At 42.6% G+C, this 25,808-nt stretch overlaps 1 protein-coding gene across 2 annotated transcripts in view; it reads right to left on the minus strand.

The window, feature by feature from the left end:
- Positions 1–7,748: 7,748 nt before the first annotated feature.
- AP2A1 (adaptor related protein complex 2 subunit alpha 1) overlaps positions 7,749–25,808 on the minus strand; it is a 136,069-nt gene continuing 118,009 nt past the window's right edge. For both annotated transcript variants that reach the window (XM_082273796.1, XM_082273795.1), the window contains 5 exons: positions 24,334–24,456; positions 24,138–24,254; positions 23,040–23,109; positions 22,287–22,421; positions 7,749–8,423 (listed from right to left, as the gene is read on the minus strand). In XM_082273796.1, the coding sequence (XP_082129922.1) occupies positions 8,346–8,423; positions 22,287–22,421; positions 23,040–23,109; positions 24,138–24,254; positions 24,334–24,456 (523 nt within the window). In that variant the 3' untranslated portion in view covers positions 7,749–8,345. The remainder of the gene's footprint in view (positions 8,424–22,286; positions 22,422–23,039; positions 23,110–24,137; positions 24,255–24,333; positions 24,457–25,808) is intronic.

Below are 25,808 nucleotides of genomic sequence, written 5' to 3' on the forward strand. Positions count from 1 at the left end.
ACCAGGCGGGCGCCAACTCCTGACAGTACCCCTCTCCACCGAGGTGGGAGGGCTGTCGACCAGTACGGACGCCGTGACTCATGGTCTTAGACGTTTCGGCGAGACGTTTAACTCGCAGGGTCAGTCCCCGTCCAGTGGGACTATGTCGCGGCCGACCCAGCGCGGAGCTATGGCCTGCACGCACTCGTAGGCTGAACTGGGGTGACCACTGGATCTCAACATCCAGCCCGTCGCCCAGTTCAGCTTTCTTGCTTGAAGATCTCACAGGAACACTGGAGAAAAAAAGCTGTCTAAAAAATCTTTTCTAAGAAAAAAATCCTGCCAGGACCGAAGATCCCAGCAAGGTATCTAGGTCCTTACTCCTAACTAGACAGAAAAAAAACTGATTTGCTGTAGCAGAGAGAGAGAGGATATACCCTCTGGGACTGCCCCTAAGGTGTGGCCAGAGTGTTTTCTTTCCTGTCTAGTCCTACTCCTGTAGAGGGCAGCATAACCCGAGTGTGTTGAATCAACGAGAACTACGTCTGTCAATGAGCGACAGAAATACCAGATTGTTGAAACATACAGGGTACCAAAAAAACACAACTACTACTGGTACCCTGTATGTTTCTACATAATCCTAGAACACCTTTGGGTTGTTCTGGTATTTTGTACACAATTTGAATTTTTGATATATTTTCAATAAAATACATATTTTTTATTCCAGTGATTTTTTGATTATCTATTTAGTACAGATTGGGTGGTCTAGAGTAACCAAACCAGTTACTTTTATTCAGTTTTTCTATTTCGTACAGTGTACAATATTATCATTAAAGGAACACAAGGGGCACCAGCTAAACGCAGCATCAATGGGTTTAATACGATTAAAAAGCCAAATGCAAACTCACAGAAATCTAAAATCAAAGAACTGATCTGCAGCCATTCCACACTGGATAGAAGGACCGCACTTGTGACAGCAAAAAGCAAGTTGTTAGTGAGGAAACCAAGTCCAATATTCCAGGAAGTGAGGAGAGCCACTGTGGAACACAGGGCAAGATGTGATGTCACACCTGGGGTGGGCCGGTTGCTTTGGTACCGCATGTCATCCAATGTGACATGGCTGTAGATAAGCTCGTTGATTTTATATTTATGCGAGTTTGCATTTGGCTTTTTAATCGTTATAAACCCATTGATTTTGCACTTTATGGCACCCCCTTGTGTTCCTTTTTGTAATTTCAGAGATTAGTTCCAGTCTCAGGTGGAGCAGCCTACTAAAGCACAATACCCTTTCTATGGGATTTTTGTGAACATTTTATGAACTACTCATGCTATACAAGTGTACCTTCATATTTATCTAGGTGGGTAAAAGGCTAACTTGTGTGGATGGTGCATTAGCATTTGTTCGCTCCAAAATTTCATTTGTTTGTACAGTATTATCACTGCATTAGTGCCACAAGCGAAGTCCGTGTCAGTTAGTGACCCTCCCAGCCAGTGTCTGTTCATGCCAGATTGTCCGCCACACTTTAAGTCGCTGATCACCACCATTACAGTAGAATGTCTAAAGCTGCGTAAATTCTAGTATATATACACCATAGTTTGTAGATGCTATTAATCTTTCACACAAACCAATATACACTTATTGGGATTTTTTTTTTTTTTTTACCACAGACGTAGCAGAATGCATTTTGGCCTAAATTTATAAAAGTATTTTTTTTTTTTGTCTTATTGCATAGGTTTTAAAACAAAGGAGTAATTACTGTTTCTTTTTCAACGTTTTTGGTATTTTCTATATAATAAATAACCCAGTGGTGGTCAAATACAACCAAAAGAAAGCTCTATTTGTGTGAAAAAATTATATAAATTCAGTTTTGGTATAGTGTTGCATGACCACGGAATCACCACTTAAAGTAGCACAGTGCAGAATAGCAAAAATAAAAAATTATCTGGTCATGAAGGGGGTAAAACCTTTTGGTGGTCAAGTGGTTAAAACTCAGTTATCAAAGTATCATACTCCGAATGAGAGGCCACAATGTTTGTTTCATTCATGAAAAGGTTTTAAGGTCTACGCAAGTGGTCATCAGTATATTATGGAATATAAAGCAGACACTGCAGACCTGCTTATAAAAACACTGGTTGCCAGGCTGCCATTCTGACCCTTTTACTTGAATACCAAGTACTGTACCTGACTTACATAGTTACATAGTTAGTGAGGTTGAAAAAAGACATCAGTCCATCCAGTTCAACCTATAAACTTAAGACTTAGAACAAGTATGCAGATCAGAAATCCTGAATGCACTGGCTGCAATCCAGTTTCTAGATTTGTGTGTCAGATTGCAAAACCAGCATGACAGATAATTCGCGTTTTTCAGTAGGGAACACAATATTTTTCTCACATTTTTACACGGCCCAATTCCCTGTTTAGAAAAACAAACCATGTTTTCAGGCTGATTCCACCAATTATCTTGCAGCACAGATCAGGGAGTGAAAGTTAGTTTTAACCTAATTTTCAAGTGCAACACATTCATTTTTCAGCAACTTGCTCCATTATATGCATAAAAAAAAAAAGAAGATTTAAAATAGGGTAGATGAGAGGACGCCATGACTCAACCTTTTATTCCAGGAGTTTTTCGGTGGGAATGATACAATTTATAAAATACAGATAGAAAATATGTGAGTCTAATATGGTACAGAACGCACTAAGCTTCAGCAATACATCCCAATGCAGATACACACACACACAAACTCTCAGACAGGAGCTGTTATAATTAGCAGTGCACTACACAACATAAGAAACCGCACCAGCAAGAACTGCACTCCAGAATAAAAAAAATTACAATAAAAAAAATAAAATCAAGAAATGCAAAAATAAAATAAAAATACAAAATGAGAGCAAATTCACTACACTAAATCAGCTGCATTAAAATTTAATTTGGTTGCCACACAATTTTAATGGTAGCTTGGTATTGGCTATGACAAGCTTGCACCTCAAATATATGTTTTTCTGCTTTGTATGAAGAGGTGGGAACAGTTAAAGGGGATGTCCAATCTCCTGCAGAATTCTGTCCCTGAGCTAAGCTGACTAGCTAATTATCTCCAAAGTGACGCTATTGGGAGACCAGTACCCGAATATGTGTTTGTACACTAACATATATATATATATATATATATATATATATATATACATACACACACACACACATAGCCGATGTTCATTACAGCCTCTGGGAGTTTTCTTTTGGCTGGGAGGGTTCTCTATTGATGTTACAGCTGACAGTTATGTATATTATTTAGGTCATGGCTTTTGATGTAAGATGGAGTCTTGTATGTCTTTTTTGACTCCTACATTGACATGCTTCATTTTATTTCTCTGTTCTGTATTGTTTTGTTTGTTCAATAAAATACCTTTAAAAAAAAAAAAAAACACACACATATATATATATATATATATATATATATATATGTTTTTTTTTTTTTTTTTTTTATTGATAACTGGATTACGCTGCCTGGAGTTTAATTTTGAATATCACAAATTGTCTATGTTAATTTTATCTTGTTCTGGAAAATAACCAGAATGTGGAAAGTCCTGAAAACCTGCCCTGTGAACAAACTATTGCATTTTATATATATATATATATATATATATATATATATATATAAAACTTGCCTTTATTAGTTACCAAGATATTTTAAATTGCTTTTAACTTCTAAGCAGGAATTATTAGCGGTCTAACTAGTGGTAATTTTATTGGATGGTATTTTGGCAATTCTGCAGCTGTATGAAAAATGCTCTTCTTCGTTATCCAGTTTCACCATTAAATATTTGGGCATTTTTTTCCAGCGCATGAAAAAAATAGCTAATATGAAGGAACTTCTCTGCTGAACATAAATCTTGGCTATTTTTACTTCCTGTTTAGCTGGTCCTGACCACCCTTAGCAGACACTACTGGGAGACCAGAGGTTTGCTTTGAACTAAATGAGGGAGCAGTTTGACATCCAGTAACATCTTCTGCAAAGCACTGCGGGATATGATCAAACAGACAGAAGACTGTTATAATAGAAAATATTGCTATAAAAACAGGGCTTGTACCAGGAAAGGGAGCCCATCATATTGGCATTTTAGAGAACAAGGTCAAGTACAAATATACAATTTAAAGTGAATACACAGTTCAAGCAAGTTCTGTCAAAAATCCTAGTTGTCCCTGCTGGTCCCTTATTATAGGCAAAACCAAAAAGTAGCTTTACTGGTTCCCTGCCTATTTAAGCTGGCAACTAGCAGGAAGAATTTATTTAGCTGATTCAATAACACTGACAGTTGTCTAAATGGTAAGTTGAGCTTTAGCCGCTGATCTAAATAAAATGAGATTATAAAGGACGGACACCCCCTTCAACAGTGGCAGAAGTACCAATGTAATTGATGCAGACGCCTTAAAAAAAAAAAAAAAGCTTAGCCGAGTAAACATTCCTAGATACTGTATATCAGTGGTCCTCAACCCTGGTCCTCAGGGCACACTAACAGGCCAGGTTTGCAAGATAACTGAAATAAACCCCAGGTGATATAATTTGCTGCTCAATGATTGCAGTACTCTAGTCTTCATCTCCCCAAGGTAATATTTAAAATCTGGCCTGTTAGTGGGCCCTGAGGACCGGAGTTGAGGACCACTGCTGTATATTGTCCATAGCTGAGACTAGTAGAATCTACAATGCATTTCTTTTAATAGACCACTAGATGGCAGAGTGAGTTCAACTGGGCTGCTATTCCATTTCCAGGACCTTCATTAGGAAAAAAAAAGTGCATGGATGTATCCTTGATGTATCTATGTACCTCTCGATCACGTATTAACAATTACATAATATTTTATATATTTATATATACCTATATACACTGGCAGGCCATTAACCAGCCATAAAAAAATAAAATCAGACAATTGTGGCAATTACAGGCCATACACAACTGATAGTAAAACTAGTAAGCATGAGGTTGTTAGGCAGGGTCAGGAGGGACCGAATAGGAGGGGCAGGGAGCGGTGGTTAGCACATAAATTTCAAGATGTATATTTAATTACATCAATAACAAGGTTGTATTTGGGGCTACAAGCACAAAAAGTGTCATTTCTTTTTTACAGTGCTGAGCGAGTACTTTACACTATAAACTAGAATATATATAATTTGCCCATTTGAAAAAGCAGAGGTAGGCTTTAAAGGGTTTGTAAATACATAAGAATTATTTGAGATTTTCGATGACAATAGTCCCAATTCACAAAGCCACATGGATTATCGTATAATTTTTATGTGAAAATGCTGGGAAAAAAAATGTACTGGGTGTGAAATTGCTGTTTACTGAAAGCCTCTATTACTAATGATCTGTATGTCATCTCATGCGTCTTTATTTTATCTCCAGATGGAATGGTTGCTTTTTCTGCTCCGAGATTGGCTCCCAATAGCAGCTTGAGGGTAGCAACATTTTTAGGATACATACCATACATGAGGTGAACACAGCAGATTTGTACAATAAAACCTTTACCGGATAGGGAAGAACATTAGGAAACAAGGAAAAAAGCAATGAAAATATTGCATGCGTAATACTTTAGAGCGTTGATGCTAAAGTGTGTCAGCATAATACTAATAATGAATAGGAAGTATAAAGATGACCTAACAAAAACAGCAAATTGTTTTTACTGGATTTTCCCAACAGCACTCTATTGCCTTTTAAATTTGCTACACTAGCATCAGTCACTTTCTTTGTAGATCCTGACTAGAATGATGTATCTTGTTTCTTTGATGGTGTCAAATATAAGCTTGCAGTTTCCTTCACTTGCAGCAATAGCTTAAAAAAAAAAAGGATTTTCAGGCTCTTCAAAAATGCCCACATACTGATATTTTGTAGTTTAGGTCGCAATATCAAAACTTCAGGTGTAGGCACTATAAGGGTAACAGGCACAGAATGAACAGGGTGCATAGAACCTGACCAGCCTTAACTTCACATTCTACTCGATGTCCTTGGACTTGCATCTCCTCACAGACTATATTGTGAAGTGAATCTTTGATGATGTATTAAAGAGCCTAGTTTGGGATGGGCCCAATAACGGATAAGCATGCGTAGTTGTGTAATCATTAAAGAAACCGGCTCAAAATACACAATGCTAGCCAGTTTTTGTCTACATAAAAGGAAAAGGTGTTAGAGTAGAACAAAAAGGTAAGTATATGGAATAATACAAAAATAGAAGAATATCCGCGCTACCAAAAAGGGAAAATAGCAGCCAGCATTAACCAAAAAATTACAAGAAAATGTAAAACAAAAACGCAGCGCTAAAAAATCTTGTATACAGTCCACAGTATAACATGAGTCCACTTTAAGATGGTATATGGGTCATTCAAATCCACAAAGGACACCTTGACAAGTGAAGATCTAGAATGCTGGTGAAAGAAAACTGGAACGATAAGCACCTCCACCACACAGAGAAAAGCCGATTGGCCTCTTACCAGATGTTTATGACCGCTGCTCTCACAGTGGCCTTATGGTCATATAGGAGATCAGTCCCGGAAACTGCCGATGGAAAATCCCAGAAGATCCAGGAGCCAGGACAAATCAGACAACACCTCTCCCGTCGGCTGCATATCCATGTGTAATCTGGCCTTATGGTCATATAGGAGATCAGTCCCGGAAACTGCCGATGGAAAATCCCAGAAGATCCAGGAGCCAGGACAAAATCAGACAACACCTCTCCCGTCGGCTGCATGTCCATGTGTAATCCTGCTGCAGTAGATGCTCCTTCCGGAGCTGTTCACAGGGGGAGGTGAAGTGACCGAGCAGCCTCCCGTCGTGACACCGGACCGTCAGCGCAACAAGTCACTGGGTACTCCGAACAGCGCCGGAAGGAGCATCTACTGCAGCAGATTACACATGGACATGCAGCCGACGGGAGAGGTGTTGTCTGATTTGTCCTGGCTCCTGGATCTTCTGGGATTTTCCATCGGCAGTTTCCGGGACTGATCTCCTATATGACCATAAGACCATTTTTGACCACTGTGAGAGCAGCGGTCATAAACATCTGGTAAGAGGCCAATCGGCTTTTCTTTGTGTGGTGGAGGTGCTTATCGTTCCAGTTTTCTTTCACCAGTATTATAGATCTTCACTTGACAAGGTGTCCTTTGTGGATTTGAATGTCCCATATACCATCTTAAAGTGGACTCATGTTATACTGTGGACTGTATGCAAGATTTTTTTAGCGCTGCATTTTTGTTTTACAAGTATATGGAATGATTTTACACTGTACAAAGTCAATGTAAGCTCACTGAAAATGCTACTGAAACATGGAATGCTTTAGAAAAAAAAAAAAAAGATTTTATATCGCACTGATTAACAAATACATTAGACAACAGGTTATGTCATAGCAGACTAGGATTTTAGCTGCTGGGGACAGTGAGATGCAATTCTATATTCATTTCTTCAGGAACAGACAAGGAGGAAACACTTCCAACTTAACAGTGGCATTCAACAAGACCCTGTATATATGGGACAAAGGCTCCTTTACAACTATATTTTTAGGCTTAGATGCAACATCCCATTTAAAAAACGGGTGTGAAACTAATACTTTAAAAAAATTAAAAAAAATATTGTAAGATGTTGCAAATATGGTTCCATAGGCAATTTGGCTTCACAAAACTGGCGCAGCCCTGTTCAGCTACCTTCTCCCACTTGTTTAACTCTCTAATAACAGAAGTGCTAAAATGAGTGTAATTTCTAAAGATAAAAGAAGAAACACAAAAAAATAAAATAAAAAATAAAAGAAGATGATCGAGCACATGAGCAGACAATACTAAAATTTAAGAACACAAGTGACCACTGATATGGTTTCCCTTTTGTGGAAAACTTCAGTTTGTCAAAACATCCTTCCAAGTAAGCTTTTCCACGGTTTAGCAAGTGATATGCATTTGGGCCAGCATGCACTGATGCCTGATCCCTTATCCACAGTACAGGCAGAGTCCGCATGGAGGGAGGCACCCCTTTTCCAGAACGTTAGGGTCCCCCGGCTTCATGCATCCCTTTCAAACAAGTTTAAATTTAAAGTCACAGCAAAAAACGACAAAATCTAGTAGGACGACCACACATCGTAGGACAAGAAGAAGAATAATAGTTAACCTTGAATTTTTCGCTCAGAGTCGCTTGGGCTTTACCGGACGTAGACTGCACACACACATACACGCGCACACAACAAGGATGATCTGCAGAGAGAGGTGGCATGGAAAGCCCTGCCCTCTTCTGTCACATGCACACTGACACACACATTTGCTCGATGCATGGTAAACCCTCCACGTAGTGTAAGTTTGCCAGTTTTACTGTCTGTTGCCATAATATTCTTGTTGGCTTAGAACTGCTTCGATAAAAGCTCACATAGGTGCTTGGAGACAGTTTCTTTGCTGGTTCTAAGGGTAAGTCGATACATCTGAAATAAAAAAGAAGATGAAGTTACGTGATTTGCTCCAGCAAACTGACGTCTAGCTAAAAGTTCCACTATACACAAATTACAAACGAGTATTTTATGCAGAACACAGGGAATTCTTTTTTCCCTAACAAGGAATGAGCAAATGAATATGAGGTCAGCAGAAGCATAGAGAGGAATAAAGATCTTGAAAGGCCTCTTGGTCATAAGCTACAGCAGGTAAAATAAGTATTGAACAGGTCAATATTTTTCTAGGTAAACCTATAACTATTAGAGTTATTGACATGAAATTGTCACCACATGTTGGTAACAACTCATGCAATCCATACAAAAACAAATAGGTTCAGAAATTAAGCTCTGTGTAATAAAATGAAATGACACAGGGAAAAAGTTACATAGTTACATAGTTTGTGAGGTTGAAAAGAAGACATCAGTCGATCCAGTTCAGCCTATGATGTGTGTGTGTGTTTGCTGTTAACCGTACATTGTATACCCCTGTATGTTGTGGTCTTTAAGGTGCCCATCTAATAGTTTTTTGAAACTATCGATGCTCCCTGCTGATACAACTGCTTGTGGAAGAGAATTCCACATCCTTACTGCTCTGACCGTGAAGAACCCCTTACGTATTTTAAGGTTAAACCGTTTTTCCTCTAATTTTAGTGAGTGGCCACGTGTCTTATTGTATTCCCTTTCCCTAAATAGTTTGTTCCTTATGCTAGGGTCGCCAGTACAGTATTTGTACATTGATATCATATCCCCCCTCAATCGTCTCTTCTCCAGAGAGAATAGGTTCAGTGCTTGTAGTCTTTCCTCATAGCTGATGTCCTCCATTCCCCTAATTATTTTTGTTGCCCTTCTCTGGACTCTCTCCAGTTGAACACATGAAGAAAGGGAGGTGCAAAAAGGCATGAAAAGCCAAGACACAAGCTGAAGTCTATTTGTCAGTGCAAATTAATATCAGCTGGTTCAGTCTAAACTGATGGCCTATAAAAAGTTGTTTCACTAACAAGGTGTCAAACAAGAAACAGGCGACCCGGGAACAAACAGCACGCTTCCTACACCTCAGTATTCCACCTTTGACATGCTCATATCATTTCGCCATCTTGTGAGTACCAGTCTTATGCTTTAATAAATGTTGATCTATGCAGTCTGCACTATTGTCCTCCTTCTTTGTTGAGGTATATTGGAGTTGGGATCCCTTGAAACAGACCTGGTGGTCTATCATTTCCTGGCTTATCAACTTGGATATATACACCGCCCTGTTTTAAGCAGTACCTGGTAAGCGGATAGTGTGCACATCACGATTTGGTGTTGGCTCTGTTTCATCTGCACAAACAGGAATTGGGACCTTACTTCTATTTCTCCCTTTCCAATCTATGGGACATATTGGACTTTTTATGGACATTTTTATCTGATATTTTATCTGCTATTTATTCAGTGTTTGGCGCTACTACATTCCTTTATATGTCAAACAAGAAACGTCTCATGATGTGTAAAAGCAAAGAGCTCTCTTAAGACCTTCACAACCTTACTGTTGCAAATCATACTGATGGCATTGGTTACAGAAGGATTTCTAAACTTTCAAAGTTCCAGTGAGCACTGTTGGGCCCATAATCTGGAAGTGGAAAGAACATTTCACCCTCAACTGGCCATGAACAGGTGCAAGATTTCTGACAGGAGTGAAAATAATCAGAAGAGATGTCCAAGGGCCAAGCACCACTTGTGGAGAGCTTCAGGAAGACCTGGAATTAGCAGGTACAATTCTTTCAAAGAAGACAATAAGTAAGGCACTCAACTGCCATGGCTGGTATTCACGCTCTCTACGCAAGACTGCTGAAGAAAAAGTATGTTAAAGCTTGTTTAAAGTTTGCTGCGCAATATTTCGACAAGCCTGTGAAATACTGGAGGATTTAAGTCTGGTCAGATGAGACCAAAATCTAACTCTTTGGATGCCATAATACACACCATGTTTGGAGGTCAAATGGCACAGCACACACCCCAAAAACACCATATCAACAATGAAATTTGGAGGCATGAACATCATGGTGTGGGGCTGTTTAAGGTACTGACAAACTTCATACCGTTGAAGGAAGAATAAATGGAAAAATGTACCAAGACATTCTTGATAAAAATCTGCTGCCATCTACCAGGATGATGAAGATGAAACAAGGGTGGACATTTCAGCAAGACAATGATCCGAAACAAAGCCAAGGAAATGCTCAAATGGTTTCAAAGAAAGAAAACGGAAAGAAAGAAAAAAACTGATCTCCGTCTTCCCCCCAATCAGAGCAACACCCACACAGTTATCAAGAACCCCCCCTAGGGACACACTTAACCCTTTGATCACCCCTGATGTTAACCTCTTTCCTGCCAGTGTCATTAGTACAGTAACTGCATATTTTTTGCACTCATCACTGTAATAATGTCACTGATCCCCGAAAAACTGTCAAGTGTCTGTTAGGGGTCCGATTTGTCCGCCGCAAGGTCGCAGTCCTGCAAAAATTCGCTGATCGCCGCCATTACTAGTAAAAAATAAATAAAAATGCCAAAAAATGTTCCTTAGTTTGTAGACGCAATATCTTTTGCGCAAACCAATCAATATATGTTTATTGGGATTCTTTTTTAACCAAATATATGTAGCAGAATACATACTGGCCTAAATTAAGAAATTTGATTTTCAACTTTTTTTTATTGGGAATGTTTTGTAGCAGAAAATAAAGAATATTGTTTTTTTTTTTTCAAAATTGTCGCTCATTTTTTGGTTATAGCGCAAAAAATAAAAACCGGAGGTGATCAAATACCACCAAAAGAAAGGTCTATTTGTGCGAGAAAAAAAAGGCCATCAATTTTATCGTTGCAAGAACGCAACTGTCAGTTTTAAGTAACGCAGTTCTGTATTGCAAAAAATGGCCTGGTCAATAAAGGAGTAAAACCTTTCCGGGGCTGAAGTGGTTAATACTTTTTCCCTTTGTCATTCCATTTTATTACACATAACCTAAAGTGGTTCTTAAGGCAGATGGGTTTTCTCTTATTGCATTAAGATAAAAAGCCTTTTGTGTGAAGCAGCCCCCCTTAGCCCCTCTAATACTTACCTGAGGTCCACCTAAATCCAGAAATGTTGCAGGAGTGTCTCGGCTGCCAGGTACTCCTCTCCTCATTGGCTGAGAAAGCAAAGCAGTGCCACTGGCTCCGCTGTTGTCAAAGTCAGTCAGTCAATGAGGAGAGAAGGGGGGGGGGGGGGTGGTCCATGGCTTGGTGTCTGAATGGACACAGGGAGCTGTGGCATGGCTCGGGTGACCCCATAAGCAAGCTGCTTGCTGTGGGGGCACTCAGCAGGAGGGAGGGCTCAGGAGCAGCGAAGAGGGACCTGAGAAAAGCAGGAAGGTCAAGATTAGAGCCACAGAGAAAGAGCGAGGATGAACCCCAAGTGACTCACACAACGCAATGTACGACTTCCACGTACAATGGTAGATCTTCCTAGAAGTAGATTTCCTAGCTTTTAACAGCGTTGGAATCACCGACTCAGACTCCCCATGACACCTTTCTCGATGTCCTACAGGAGAGCTCCTAACAGGCAATCTCCTTGATAAGGAAGATCAGTCAAGGCCTATTTTTAAGTCTGATCAGCAGACCGGCACTTGAGCCCAAAAATCACGCCAAAGGACCACTGCCAAAACAGAGGCGTGCCACCAGGAGAGCCGCATCCAAAGAGGCATCACAGATAAATTGCAGCCCCTGGACCAGCTGGTCCACCAGTTCGGCAAAGGCAGGGGAAAGCTGTTCCCCCTCCAGGTCATGGTGTAAGAGCTTAGCCCACTCGGTCAGAGTTTGTGACACTAGGGCAATGGTGAATACTGGCCTCATTGCCCAACCAGCCAGAGTGTACAGTGCGGGCCACAGCCTCCGCCTCCCGGTCAGCCGGATCCTTAAAGGCCGGGGACTCTTCAACCGGAATCATGGTTGCCTTGTTTAATCTGGAAACCGGAGGGTCCACCACTGGTGGACCAGTCCACTTAAGAAGCGACTCCCCATAGGGGTAACACCTAGAAAAGTGCTTAGGGACCCCACGGGGACGTTTTGGTAGACCCCACTCTTTAGCGACAAATAGGCAGGGAAAGGAAACACCTTTGCCACTTTGGTTGGCTTGTGAGTGCCAAAGGGCATCTGCGCCATTGTCGCAGATTGAGCTGCGCCCTCCATCTTCAGAGTCTCTCGAACAGAAACAATCAGTGCATCCACCAGTGCCTTTTCGTGCACGGTTGAAGATGTGGAGGACTCATCCTCACTATCTGAACATTTCAGGCGCATAATCGCAGACCCAACAGGGAGACACCCACATCCGCGGTGGCCGAATCAGATTCAGGATCTGAGGAGACAGATGAGGCAGAGGAAGGCGCTTTTTGCTAGCCCGTCGCCCGAAAGCCACCTTCACCGGGACACAAATGACTCCTGGATCGCCAGCAGTGCATGGATGGATGGTTGGGACCCACAGGGCCCCACAGCCTCAGAGAGGTGATTGGGTGGGGAGAGGGCAGCACCACCCGGTCGCCAGGCACAAAACGTTCCTCAGCAGAGAGGGAGCGGACCCCACCAGACTCACCACCCGGCAGAAATAGGCACCTGCAGCCACCAGAATAATCTGCACTCCACGTGCGGCGATCAGGAAGTGAAAAGATCCATTAGTCAGCACTAGGGGATGAGGAGGGGCTCCCACCACCAAAATTGCCGCCCACAGGGCTCCACTGTCATGGCCGCCGCTATTTTCAATGGCAAACGACCGCAAAATGGCCACCGAACAACACAAACATGTCCACCATGCATTAAGCAAACAGGCTACAGCAAAGTGGCGACACCACAAAGCTCCCAGGGACCCAGGACGGATGCCTGGGCCTCAAGGACAGGCCCGGGCAGGAGCCCCCAACGGGTGTATAACCCCCGCTGCACAGCCGATCATCTGGTCGCCGGCAGCGCACCCCCCTGCCCCCATCGTCAGCATAGCTCCCTGCCTCCACCTCAGGAGGGTGGAACAGACCACCCACACACAGCCCCAGCATCATTCAAAGGGGGGGAGATAGGATGGGGAACAGATGAAGGGGTGTGCCTGATGGGAAGGAGGGGAAGCTGGGGTCCGACCATCTCAAGGAGGGGCCCACGTCCACCCCAAAACACACTTGGGGGAGAGGGGGGACAGCTACTCACCATACCAGGAACCAGGCGGGCACCAATCCAGACAGAACCCCTCGCCATCAAAATGGGGGGGGGCTGTCGGCCAGGCAGAATGCTGCGACTTGGGCCGAGACCCGGTTGCATGCGACCTTGCAAGGCGTTTCACTCGCAGGTCAGCTCCTGTCCAGTGGGGCTATGTCGCAGCCGACCTAGCGCAGAGCTGAGGTCAGCGAGCGCTCACTGGCTAGACTGGGGTGACCACTGGATCTAGATCTTCCTGCCCATCGCCCAGTCCGGTAGTTGATTGTAGATCTCAAAGGGAAAAAAAAAAAGGAGAAAAATGTACATCTAAAAAGAAAAAATTGCCAGAACCAAAGATTCCAGCAAGGAACTAGGTCTATACTCCAGAGAAAGGGAGTATACCCAATGGGACTGCCCATAGGCGTAGCCAGACTTTTTCTGTCTAGTGTCCTACTCCTGTAGAGGGGCAGTATAATCCAATGGTTAAGAAAATCAGAAGCTGTGTCAGTCAATGAATGAAAGAGAAAACAAGACTTCATAATCACTTTAATTTCTGAACTTATTTGTTTTTGGTGTCTTTGTATGTATGGCTTGCATGTGTTATTACTGATGTGTTGACATTTTATGTCAATAGCACCTTTAAAAATATATTTACCTAGAGAAATGGTGATGTGTTCAATACATATTTTATCCGCTGTATATATTGATTGCTCAAATAACAATAAAACACATAAATATGTTTCGTGGTAACTACCAAACACAATTATAACATAGAGAATCGGCACTAAAATAACAGGTAAAATTATAAAATTAAATATATAATGTGTAACAATCCTGTAATGTGAGGAAGTGTGCTGATAAGTGTAAAAACCTTCAATAAAAAATACACAATGTATATAGTGCACTGAATGTGAAAGGAAAATAGTCCAAAAAATTCCAGTGAAAGCCACAAATAGTGGAGAAATTATTAAATAAATAAAAAAAATAAATAAATTTAGTGTCTATAAAGTCCAACCAAATAAGTGATGATCATCATAGAAAGGAAATATCTTCTGTGTACAGTAAAGGAAAATTCCCAGAAACTAGCAGACAATATAACAACCTATAGTTGCAATGGCCGCTCATCTCAGTGCAGAGTAATGATCGCATACAGGTAAATCCAGATAGGGGTAAATCCTCCACAGCAATGGTGGTTTAGCTTAATTCAGGGATAATGATCACAATGGGATACACTCCTATGTAATAACAAATCCTACACAGCAGCAGCAATCAGCTCATGAAAAGACAACCATATAGCTCCATAGTGCAGTAAATCAGGACAAGTATTTTATTAAAAATTAGCAACTTACATATAAAAAAGATCAAATCTGTATGTGCAGTAGACCCGCGGGATCCCGAGATGGTGTATAGCTTCTAAATGCAAAACTTCCGGTCTCTGCCGAAAACCGGAAGTGATGTCACCGGGTTCCTCCTGACGTGTTGCGTCACAACTAACGTGACTTTATCAAGGGTTTCAGCTAAACCACCATTGCTGTGGAGGATTTACCCCTATCTGGATTTCCCTGTATGCAATCATTACTCCACATTGAGGTAAGCGGCCATTGCACCTATAGTTGGTTATATTGTCTGCTGGTCTCTGGGAATTTTGCTTTACACAGAAGATATTCCCTTTCTTTGATGATCGTCACTTATTTTGTTGGACTTTATGGACACTAAATTTATTTTATATTTAATCATTTCTCCACTATTTGTGGCTTTCACTGGAAATTGTTTGGACTATTCCTGTGTATTTTTTATTGAAGGTTTTTACACTTATCAGCACACTTCCTCACATTACAGGATTATTACATATTATATATTTTATCATTTTACCTGTGTTATTGTAGCGCTGATTTTCCATATTATAATTCTATTTTATTGCATGTGGTGACACTACAAATAATTGGCTGCTATCACTTTATTTCACACAGTGATTCACAATTTATTTATTGGTTAGGGAATATTTATTGGTTAGGGAATTGGTTCATTTACCTCATTTGCCAAACACATTTATAACTATGTGCTTCCCCTTTGAACTTCTCCCTCCCCGGAATCACGCCCCATGGTTTCACTGATGTCATCCCAGCGGGCAGGACCTTGTTTGCATCTTATTTTTTACATATAATAAACATTTGTTTATATTATACTGCACTATGATCTTTGTGCTTTTTTTTTTCCTGTTTAAATGCATTTTGTTGTGTATTGCATTATATTTGACCAACAACACTTCCAAGTTCATCCTCCCAGTAATAGGCTGACCTCATCAATGTTCAATAATTGGGACAAACATCTCATATTGTCACTTCATGGGATTCAAACACTGCGGGGTGTATGATCATCTTAAGCTCTCCGATGAGCATCGAGTGACACCACCCATCATTCTGTGTGGATACCTTGATGGGTTTCTCACAACCATGATAGGAAAAATGGATTTTTGTAAGATCTTACCGTAAAATCCTTTTCTCTTAAGCTCATTGACAGACGTAGTCCTCGTTGATTCAACACACTCTGGTTATGCTGCCCTCTACAGGAGTAGGACTAGACAGGAAAGAAAACGTTCTGGCCACACCCTAGGGGCAGTCCCAGAGGGTATATCCTCTCACTTCCTGCTCTAGCAAATCAGTTATGTCACAAAGCAGTGTTTAGAGAATTTAACCCAACCCAACTCAAAAACAGAGGGGCGGGTACTACGTCTGTCAATGAGCTTAAGAGAAAAGGATTTTACGGTAAGATCTTACAAAAATCCATTTTTCTCTATCACTCATTGACAGACGTAGTCCTCGTTGATTCAACACACTCGGGACGTCCCAAAGCAGTACCACAAATGAGGGGTGGGAAAATGGAAAACAAATCCAATCTAGAAGGCCCAACCGGTGCCAACTAGAAGTTTCCAATGCTCATCAATTAAAGATGAGATTCAACAGAAAATTCCAACAGAAAACAACCCTCGAGGTAGACTACCGGACTCCTCAAATTGCGGCCTGCAAAACCTTGCGGCCAAATGAGGCATCCGCCGATGCCATCACATCAATCTTATAAAATTTTGTAAAGGTATGTACCGACGACCAGGTGGCCGCCTTGCACACCTGGACCACTGACGCCTGATGGCGGAAGGCCCAGGAAGTACTGAGAGCTCGAGTGAAGTGCGCCCTAACAGGGAACGGAGGATTCCGACCCTTACTAGAATAAGCCTGTACCACCGTCTGTCTAATCCATTTGGAGATAGTCGCGGCAGATGCAGGCAACCCCTTTCTGGGGCCATCCGTGATCACAAAAAGTGAATCCGTCTCACGGAATGATTCCGTAGCCTTCAGGTATACCCTGATTGCCCGAACCACATCCAAGGAATGCAACGCATGTTCCTGATGATGATTGGGCTCAGGACACAAGGAAGGTAGTACAATATCTTCATTCAGATGAAGCCTGAAACCACCTTTGGAAGAAAGGATGGCTTAGGATGAAGAACTACCTTATCCCTCTGAATCACTAAATATGGGGACTGGTCTGACAATGCAGCCAGTTCTGACACCCTGCGTGCAGAAGTAATAGCCACCAAGAAGGCCACCTTCTGGAATAAAGTAAACAAGGGAATCTCCCTGATGCTTTCAAAAGGAGGTTTCTTCAGAACCGACAACCAAATTAAAATCCCAGGGCGATAAGGGCGCGTGGACTGGTGGAGCCAGGTGCCGCATCCCCTGGATGAAATTCCGCACCAAGGACTTAATAGCCAAAGGCTTCTGAAAGAAGATTGCTAATGCTGAAACCTGACCCTTGATGGTGCTCAAGGCTAGTTTCTGCTCAACCCCCTTTCGCAGAAAGGCCAATATTCGGGTCACCGAATAGGTACGTGGAGGACTTTCCAAAGATTCGCACCACGCGATATACGTCTTCCATGTGCGATAATAGACCTTACGCTTTCCCTGCTTTAATTAGCGTAGGAATAACTGAAGCTGACAACCCTCTGTCCTTCAGTACCTGGGTCTCAATGGCCAGGCCATTAAACCCAGCGATTGTAAAGCACAATGGAAGATCGGTCCTTGAGACCGCAGACACTCCCTGAGAAGAAGTTCCCAAGGAACGTTCGCGACTAGCATGTCCAAGTCGGCCGGACCGGCTTGACGAGGCTAGCCTAGAATTTCCAGGACAACTGGAGTTCCCTCCATCTCCATCCTGCGGAGAAATCTCAGCAGCAATCTGAGATGAGGGAATCCCTTTAATAGCTGACACTGCCTTTACAGGCCGTTCAGCGCGTCTGCTGCGTCCACTGGAGCATCGTGGGCGCACGTTACCAATCTCCGCGCCTTCGGGATGCTGTGAAGGCACAGATGGTGAAATCCTTGGCGAATGACTTACGTCATCACCCTGATATTGCCTGACTGGATCCGAACCAGGCTGCCCTAGAGCTATCTGGCCCTGGCAATCCGACAAAGTCTGATCGTTCTCTGTTCCCACACTTTATTTAGACACCTGATTCCTATCACGAGTGGTGATTTCTCCTGGTTAAACATTAGAGACCGAAGTCACCCGGCTAGAGGCTCCTTGGTCTGTCCGTTCAACCGGATCCGATTCTTGTGGGGAACTGATGCTAATCTTTGGAAAAGGTAAAGAAAATGATCTGTTCAGGGAACGGTAACTACCGCTCCCTGTAGTACTTACGCTGACCCAGCATTTTAACCACAGCACACGTCTGAGGATTACCGCTGACATAGATGCATGCCCTAATAGGGGGGTAGCATCCAAGGCTGCGTCACAGACAACCTGTAGTCCTTATATAATCTGTTCCATCAAAACAGATGTTGCCTGGGGGATACCTTTCCCCTTCAGGTCCTGGCGCACCAATCTCGCCCATTCCGTAAATGTCTGAGAACTAGATCAAATGACAATAACTGGTCTAAAGGCTGATCCTATCAGGGAAAGATAGTGCGGGACTCCGCTTCTACCTTCCGATCCACCGAATTCTTAAAGGACGAAGCGTCCTCCACTGAAAAAAAACGTGGCTTTATTCAGTCTGGAAATAGGTGGATCCACCACTGGTGATACCGTCCATTTCTTAATGAGGGATTCCTCAAACGGATAGCATCTAGTAATGCGCTTGGAACTAGTAAAGGTACGCTTAGAATGATCCCATACCTCTTTAATCTTTTTACCCAAACACTTGGGTCAAGAAAAAACCTTCACCGACCTGGTGGGTCTGCTAGTACCAAAGGGAAATTCCTTTTTATTTGCCTCTGCCGGAAAAACCTCAAGTCTTAAGGTTTCCCGAACCGCACAACTAGTGCGTCCACCAATGCTTCTTCCTGATTTATGGCGGAAGCATGAACGTTCTCCTCACTGTCTGAGGGAACCTTACCTGAGATAACAGCCCCTGCAGAGGGGCCTGCAGCTGCAATAACCATCTCAGCATCTGAATCTGAAGTCTCAGACGATATAGGGGTAGGCGGGGGTCGCTTTCTTGACCCCCGTTCCTGACAGGCCGTCTCCACCCGAGCCACCAAAGACTTCAAAACTGCTGTGAATGCATCCATACTCTGTGCACTGGCGGGTCCCGTGGCCCCCCCAAGGGAAATCGGTGGGGGTACCTGTGTGGCAGGGTCCATGATAATTCCAGATACTGCCCGGAAAAATCAATTTGCCAAAAAGAAATAAAACTTTTTTATATTTTTTATATTTTTTTTTCAGACCCCCAGCGCCACAAAGCCCCTCAGTGTTGCCTGCTTAGGGACCCCTATAGAGCGAGAGATAGAGATAGACCCCAAAGCTCACCACTTACTGCTCAGAGTTTCAAAATGCAACTTGTTTCAGCATTGTCTAGAACAGACAGGAAGTCTTTTGGCTGGCTTCCCGGGAAGAAAGGAGGTGGCTCCGCCCCTCTGCACGCCTTCCGTCGCCTCCCCTAGCTCCACGAGGTGTTTGAGTCACCTCAAACATGGCCGCCCCCATGCTGGAGACACGAGGCTACGCCAAAATGGCGGCCTCGTGCAAACTACCAGACAATGGCGGTGGCCTGCACAGAATAGCGGCATGTCTGCAGAAGGATCTCGGCCTCACAACCCTTCACCCTCATGGTGGTCAGCCTGGTCGGCGGTACCGGACCCTGGCGGGCCGTATGCGGTCCGTGGCCGTCGGGAGGCATCTGCTTAGCTGGAGGAATGATCTGGAATGCAGTATACATGTATAGACATCGCCCTGTGGCTTCTGACAGGTAGGATACCTTACACTATCACAGTAAAGTTCTAGTACTGCCCCTGACTTCAATCATTTTAACATCTTTGCAATTAGATTGTCAGCTCCCAAACCAAGCCTCCTGGCTTCTTGTTCACAAAAATCACACTCTAACAGGGGGATCTGTGACATGTTATAGGATAGAGGGAAGACCCATCCTTACCATTACAGAGAGGGGCCCGCGTTCACCACAAGACCCGTCAGGGGGAAAGAGGGAACATACTACTCACCATACCGGAACCAGGAGGGCGCCAACTCCTGACAGTACCCCACTCCACCGAGGTGGGAGGGCTGTCGACCAATCCGGACGCCGTGACTCATGGTCTTTGGCGTTTCAGCGAGACGTTTAACTCGCAGGGTCAGTCCCCGTCCAGTGGGACTCAGTGGGACTATGTCGCGGGCGACCCAGCGCGGAGCTATGGCCTGCACGCGCTCGTAGGCTGAACTGGGGTGACCACTGGATCTCAACATCCAGCCCGTCGCCCAGTTCAGCTTTCTTGCTTGAAGATCTCACAGAACACTGGAGAAAAAAGCTGTCTAAAAAATTTTTCTAAGAAAAAAATCCTGCCAGGACCTAAGATCCCAGCAAGGTATCTAGGTCCTTACTCCTAACAAGACAGAAAAAAACTGATTTGCTAGAGCAGGAAGTGAGAGGATATACCCTCTGGGACTGCCCCTAGGGTGTGGCCAGAACGTTTTCTTTCCTGTCTAGTCCAACTCCTGTAGAGGGCAGCATAACCCGAGTGTGTTGAATCAACGAGGACTACGTCTGTCAATGAGCGACAGAGAAAGGTAGACATTGCACTTTTTATTTTTTTCAATAGAACTCTTAACATTCTGATATCTAATACTAAACTCAAAAGCCTCTCTCCTGTGGTCTTTTTGTCTATCTCTTGATTGAAAAATGCTACATGTTTCATGTAGATGTTTTAACAAGGGGTTAATATTAGGTTTTATACCACTATCGTGGCATAAGATAATAAAATAAAAATTGTATAGTTGTGGGCAGATCCTTTAACATACAACCAACTTCATATTCAGCAACAAATGCTATCAACTTTTTTGTTCAACAGTAGATCACATAGAAAACTATAGATGAAATGTTACACAAAAAAGTGAAAAGATTTCAAGGTGTGGGACATTGTATATGATGGCAAATGTTAGTTAGGTAATAAAGCAACTGGGAGAGAAGTGATGTTGCATAAGGCACAGTGACCCACAGCATCCAATCAGATTTTTACTTTTTAGCATTTTAGAACAATGGTCACCAACTCCATGTTGGCCTGATAAAGCATTATTAAAAACAAGCAATGAATGACAATTAACAAACCTTGCATATAATTTGATAAACATGTAGATATCCTTACGTATTTGTTAGCATTTTATAGAGGACACAGCGTTCTTCCAAGCAGAAATTAGTTCGGTTTTACACCGGCTTCAGCATGTATAAGAGCAGTGTGACAAAACATTAGCTTTCAACAAGTTATGTTGAAGCACCATTCAACTCCAGTTTGTAAATAACAAAGAAAGGGTTGCGCTAATAAATATTGAATGTCTTATAAACTTCACAAATATTCTAAAAATCCATAAAAAATAATAGGGAAGGAAATATTAATGAAAGACTAATGTGAACTTGCGTAATTCTTCAATCAAAAAGAGCAACACCACCACTCTCGAATCCGTCACCAAAAATAGATGGCTCCTTGCCAGAAATTCTGACCACAAAGGTCTTCAGCACTTTATAAAGACAACACCAGAACCTCTGGGTTAAGAGACAAACTTGAGATCCCAGTTCTTAAAAAGCTGTAATTCCAACTTGAATGGCTGTAATTCCAACTTGAATTGCTAAGGATGTATCTCGCCATGAAAAAAAAAAAAAACAATAACAGCCCGCCATAGTGTAAAAACGTATTGTACTTTAATAATATTAAAAGAATTGCACTTACAAGCATCCAAAAAAAGAAGGCAGTAAATACCTAATGGTAAACCACATTAAAATGAAGCTGACCGGCTTTCTCCACATCACCCCGTCCTTCCGGGATAGCACGCGGTGACATCAGCACGTCCTGACCTGACATGTTCCGTCACAGATGACATCGTCCTGGGGTACCCAGTTTGTAAATGTTGAACACAGATCGTAATGGGAGTGATGATGGCCACTTTAGACAAGCTGCTAGCAGGCTTCCAACAAGAAGTAATGAAGCCTCCTAACAATCAGCATCGGTGTTCAACATTTACAAACTGTAGCTGAATGGTGCTTTAAAAGCATCAAAGCTTGCTGAAAGCTCTGCAAATGCTTGTCAAAGCTTGCTGTTCACGCTGCTCTTATATAAGCTGAAGCCTTGTGCAGGTAGGAAAGCATATGAATGTTATTATACCAACAATGAAACTTCTTGTCTTATGCCTTTCTCCATTTACCTGAGCTTGGATATTGGGCTCTAGACGCAAGAGACATCCAACCTGAACAGTTTTAGTCTGGATGATACCAGCACCCACAAAATTATCTGGATTAGGATCCACATTTTCTAGTAGTGCAGTACCGAAACCCAACAACTGGAATACATGAAAAAATTTTAAGGATTAGAAATAATTATAGCATTCAATAAGATTACGTTTGCCTTTACGTTGATTATGTCTCAATACCATCAAAGGCAGAATATGGGGCTGGGGAAAAAAAAGGAAAATTTCTATTGAATAGAATGTGGTTGGAGGAAATGATCAAGGCAAGTGCAGTACGGGGGAGGTTGGGGTGGTGGTTGTGTCAGGACAAGTCTGATCATTGAAGGAGTTCCCAGCATAGCTAGAGAAATGACCATAGTGTGCCCTCCTGCTTTGTATGGTCAGTTTTTATAGGAAAGCAGAGGGGCTAGCAGGAACACCAGGGATTTCACACAAAAGAAGGAAATGCAAAGAAGAGGATACTTTTTCATGCACATAATACAAATACATGGTACAGCAGGCACACATCAAGAATATGAAACGTTAGGTTTACATATTAAGATTGTATTCTATACAAAAAAACAATTAACCATAACAATGGAATGATGTCAATTCTGTTCTATATGTGGTGAAATAGCTGGATACCAGGGACACTAGAATAACTTTGGTTTCCTAAACTGTGTAATGAATAACAAAGCACCTGAACATGAATAGCCTGTGTACAAGACTTACCTTTGCTTTTGTCACTTCAGAATCCATGGCATGGTTTGCTTTAAAAATCTTTTGTGCTTCTTGCTGTGGCCTAGAAAAACAAGGAAAATGACAGCTTAAATGCAACAGCACAGACTGTATTTAAACACTAGGGCATGCCTATCAATCTGTTCACCGTTTTATTAGAAAAAAGTGCACTTAAAAACCATATTCTCAGAGACAACTGTGTGAACGAAGCAACAATACGTGTGTTAGGCGCCAACAGCCTCACCGATCATTGCACCACGAAGATCATCAGTTTCGGAGACACCAAACTAGTTCAGTCAAACTGATTTACAGTGGAGATATGGAAAATGAAAGGAGTTTTTGTTGGTAAGTGAAATACTTGCTTTTATAGAAGGGCTCAAAAATCAGCCTTCCAAAGCACTCGTGTAAAATGGGATTTTTGACTTGCCGTAAAATCAATTTCTCTGATGTTCATTGATGGACACAGCTCCTGTCATTCTTGACCAATGTGTTAAACTGCCCCTATAGGAGTAGGACACTAGGCAGAAAAAATTCTAGCTATGCCCATGGGGGTATACTCCCTTCTCTCTGCTATTAGAGATCAAGGCCAAGATCTGGCCCTTGATGGTACTCAAGGCCAAATTCTGTTCAACCCCCCATTGCAGAAAGGTTAAGATATGAGCCACAGAGAAGTAGCAAGGATGAACCCAAAGAGACTCTCACCACGCAATGTACGTCCTCCACTTACGATGGTACATCTTCCTAGAGGTAGATTTCCTAGCTTTTAACAACGTAGGAATAACCGACTCTACAAACCTCTATCCTTTAGCACCTGGGCTTCAACAGCCAAGCCGTAAAAGCCAGTTACTGTAAAGCAGGATGGTAGATTGGTCTTTTGGGACAGCAGATCCTCCCTGAGAGGAAGCTTCCAAGGAACGTCGGCGACCAGCAGAAATAGATAGGCGTATCTGTCTAGTGTCCTACTCCTGTAGGGAGCATTATAATCCAATGGTCAAGAATGACAGGAGCTGTGTCCCTCAATAAACAAAAGAGAAAATGCAATTACTTCCTCCAGTACTACAATGGTCTTTAAATACAGGGTAAAGCAATTACAGGCTGAGCTGTTTCCAACGCTGGAAGAAGTCCTGGGATGGCATCTCGGTTGATTGGAAGAACTTGTTGATTGTTATCGGCAATTTTAATGTGATGTTCTGTAACGTTCCTCCGTACCTAAAATAGGTAGATGGCAAGGTTAAACAAACATAATCTCATAAAATGTTACTCGCACAGACAGCAGGTTCCCGAATACCTGAATTTAATATTAGTTAGTGGAGCATCATCAAAGTCTGCCAAGCACTCAATGTTTAACACCTGCTGGACCTGTGCTCCACCCTCCACCATGGGATCCACTGGTTTGGTCTGAAGGTTGAGCTGTGAGATGTCAAGTTAAGGATGACTGCATCATATGAAGGCCATGTAAACCATATCAACTGTCCTTTCAGTGTTTACCTTATATTTAACATTTCATTAATCAATTAATTGCATTAAGTCCCCATATTTTAAGACTCAGTATATCTGGGATTCAGCTTGTAGGAGACCAGAGTGCACGGCTAGCTTTTAAAAAACATGAAGCTTTTAGCCAGCGGCAGCTTTGCTAAAGTGACACCCAAGAGCAAAATTTTTAATATATTGCAGCTTATAAGTCCTTTTTGCAGTAGGGGGAACTCTTTCCCCAGACATTTCTCCCTTATTTTCACATGGCGACCTCGTCACTAACATTCTTCCTAGGGTGACAACCTGAGATAAGCTTGGCGTGTTTGGACAGGAATTCAAATCCATCTGAGCTATCCCGCTGGGAATCTGTCAAAGGCTGCAGCCAATCACAGGCAACTTAGGCATCCCCTGCCCAGCAGCCACACACCTACACACACTCCTTACATATATGTGGCTGTGGGGCAGGGGATGCCTCTGCTGCCTATCACTGGCCATCGCCTTTGACAGTTTCCTGGCAGGACAGCTCACCTGGGTTCAGACTCTAAACATGCCTGAGGTCATTCCTAGTGCAACATTCGTTGTACTGTATCTATGGAGGAGCAGCATTGTCCCAATAAGACAGGATTACAGAACCCCACCACCACTACACCACTTTTATCTTCTCCATTAAATACATACATATAACACAGTTAGGTTGAAAAAAGTCCATCTGGCTCAACCAATACAATTGGTAAACACTTAACAGCTATCGATACTTTTAATGGTATATTTAACCAGTCAAAGAAAGCAAAAATGAGAAGCTCATTGTTAGGCATTACAAACCCCTTAAAAGCACATGTCACTCTAATTTCGGGAGGTTAAACCACTGATCTCAATGGGAGTGCGGACTGTCACTTTAACCACTTGCCAACCAGTAGCTGCAGATATACGGCGGCAGGTCAGCAGGTACCCACGAAATGCCATACCCCCATTCGCCAGCAGGGAAGCTGATCTGCGGGGCTGGCAGCCACGATTGCTCCCCGTGCAGACAGAGTGGCGGTCTGCTTTTGTAAACACGGCAGACAGTTATGTCAGCAATCAACACAGGGCTCCTGTGTTCGTTCTATTTAGGAGCTCAGGTTTCTGTGTTGATTACATAAGCCCAAACACCCCAGTTAGAAAGCACCCCTAGACATACATTTAACCCTTTGATCGCCCCTGGTGTTCACCCCTTCCCTGCCAGTGTCATTAGTACAGTAACAGTGCATATTTTTAGCACCAAATACTGTAGTAATGTCACTGGTCCCCCCA

Source organism: Pelophylax lessonae, assembly GCF_965119305.1.
Source record: "Pelophylax lessonae genome assembly, chromosome: 12".
NCBI classification, from domain to species: domain Eukaryota; kingdom Metazoa; phylum Chordata; class Amphibia; order Anura; family Ranidae; genus Pelophylax; species Pelophylax lessonae.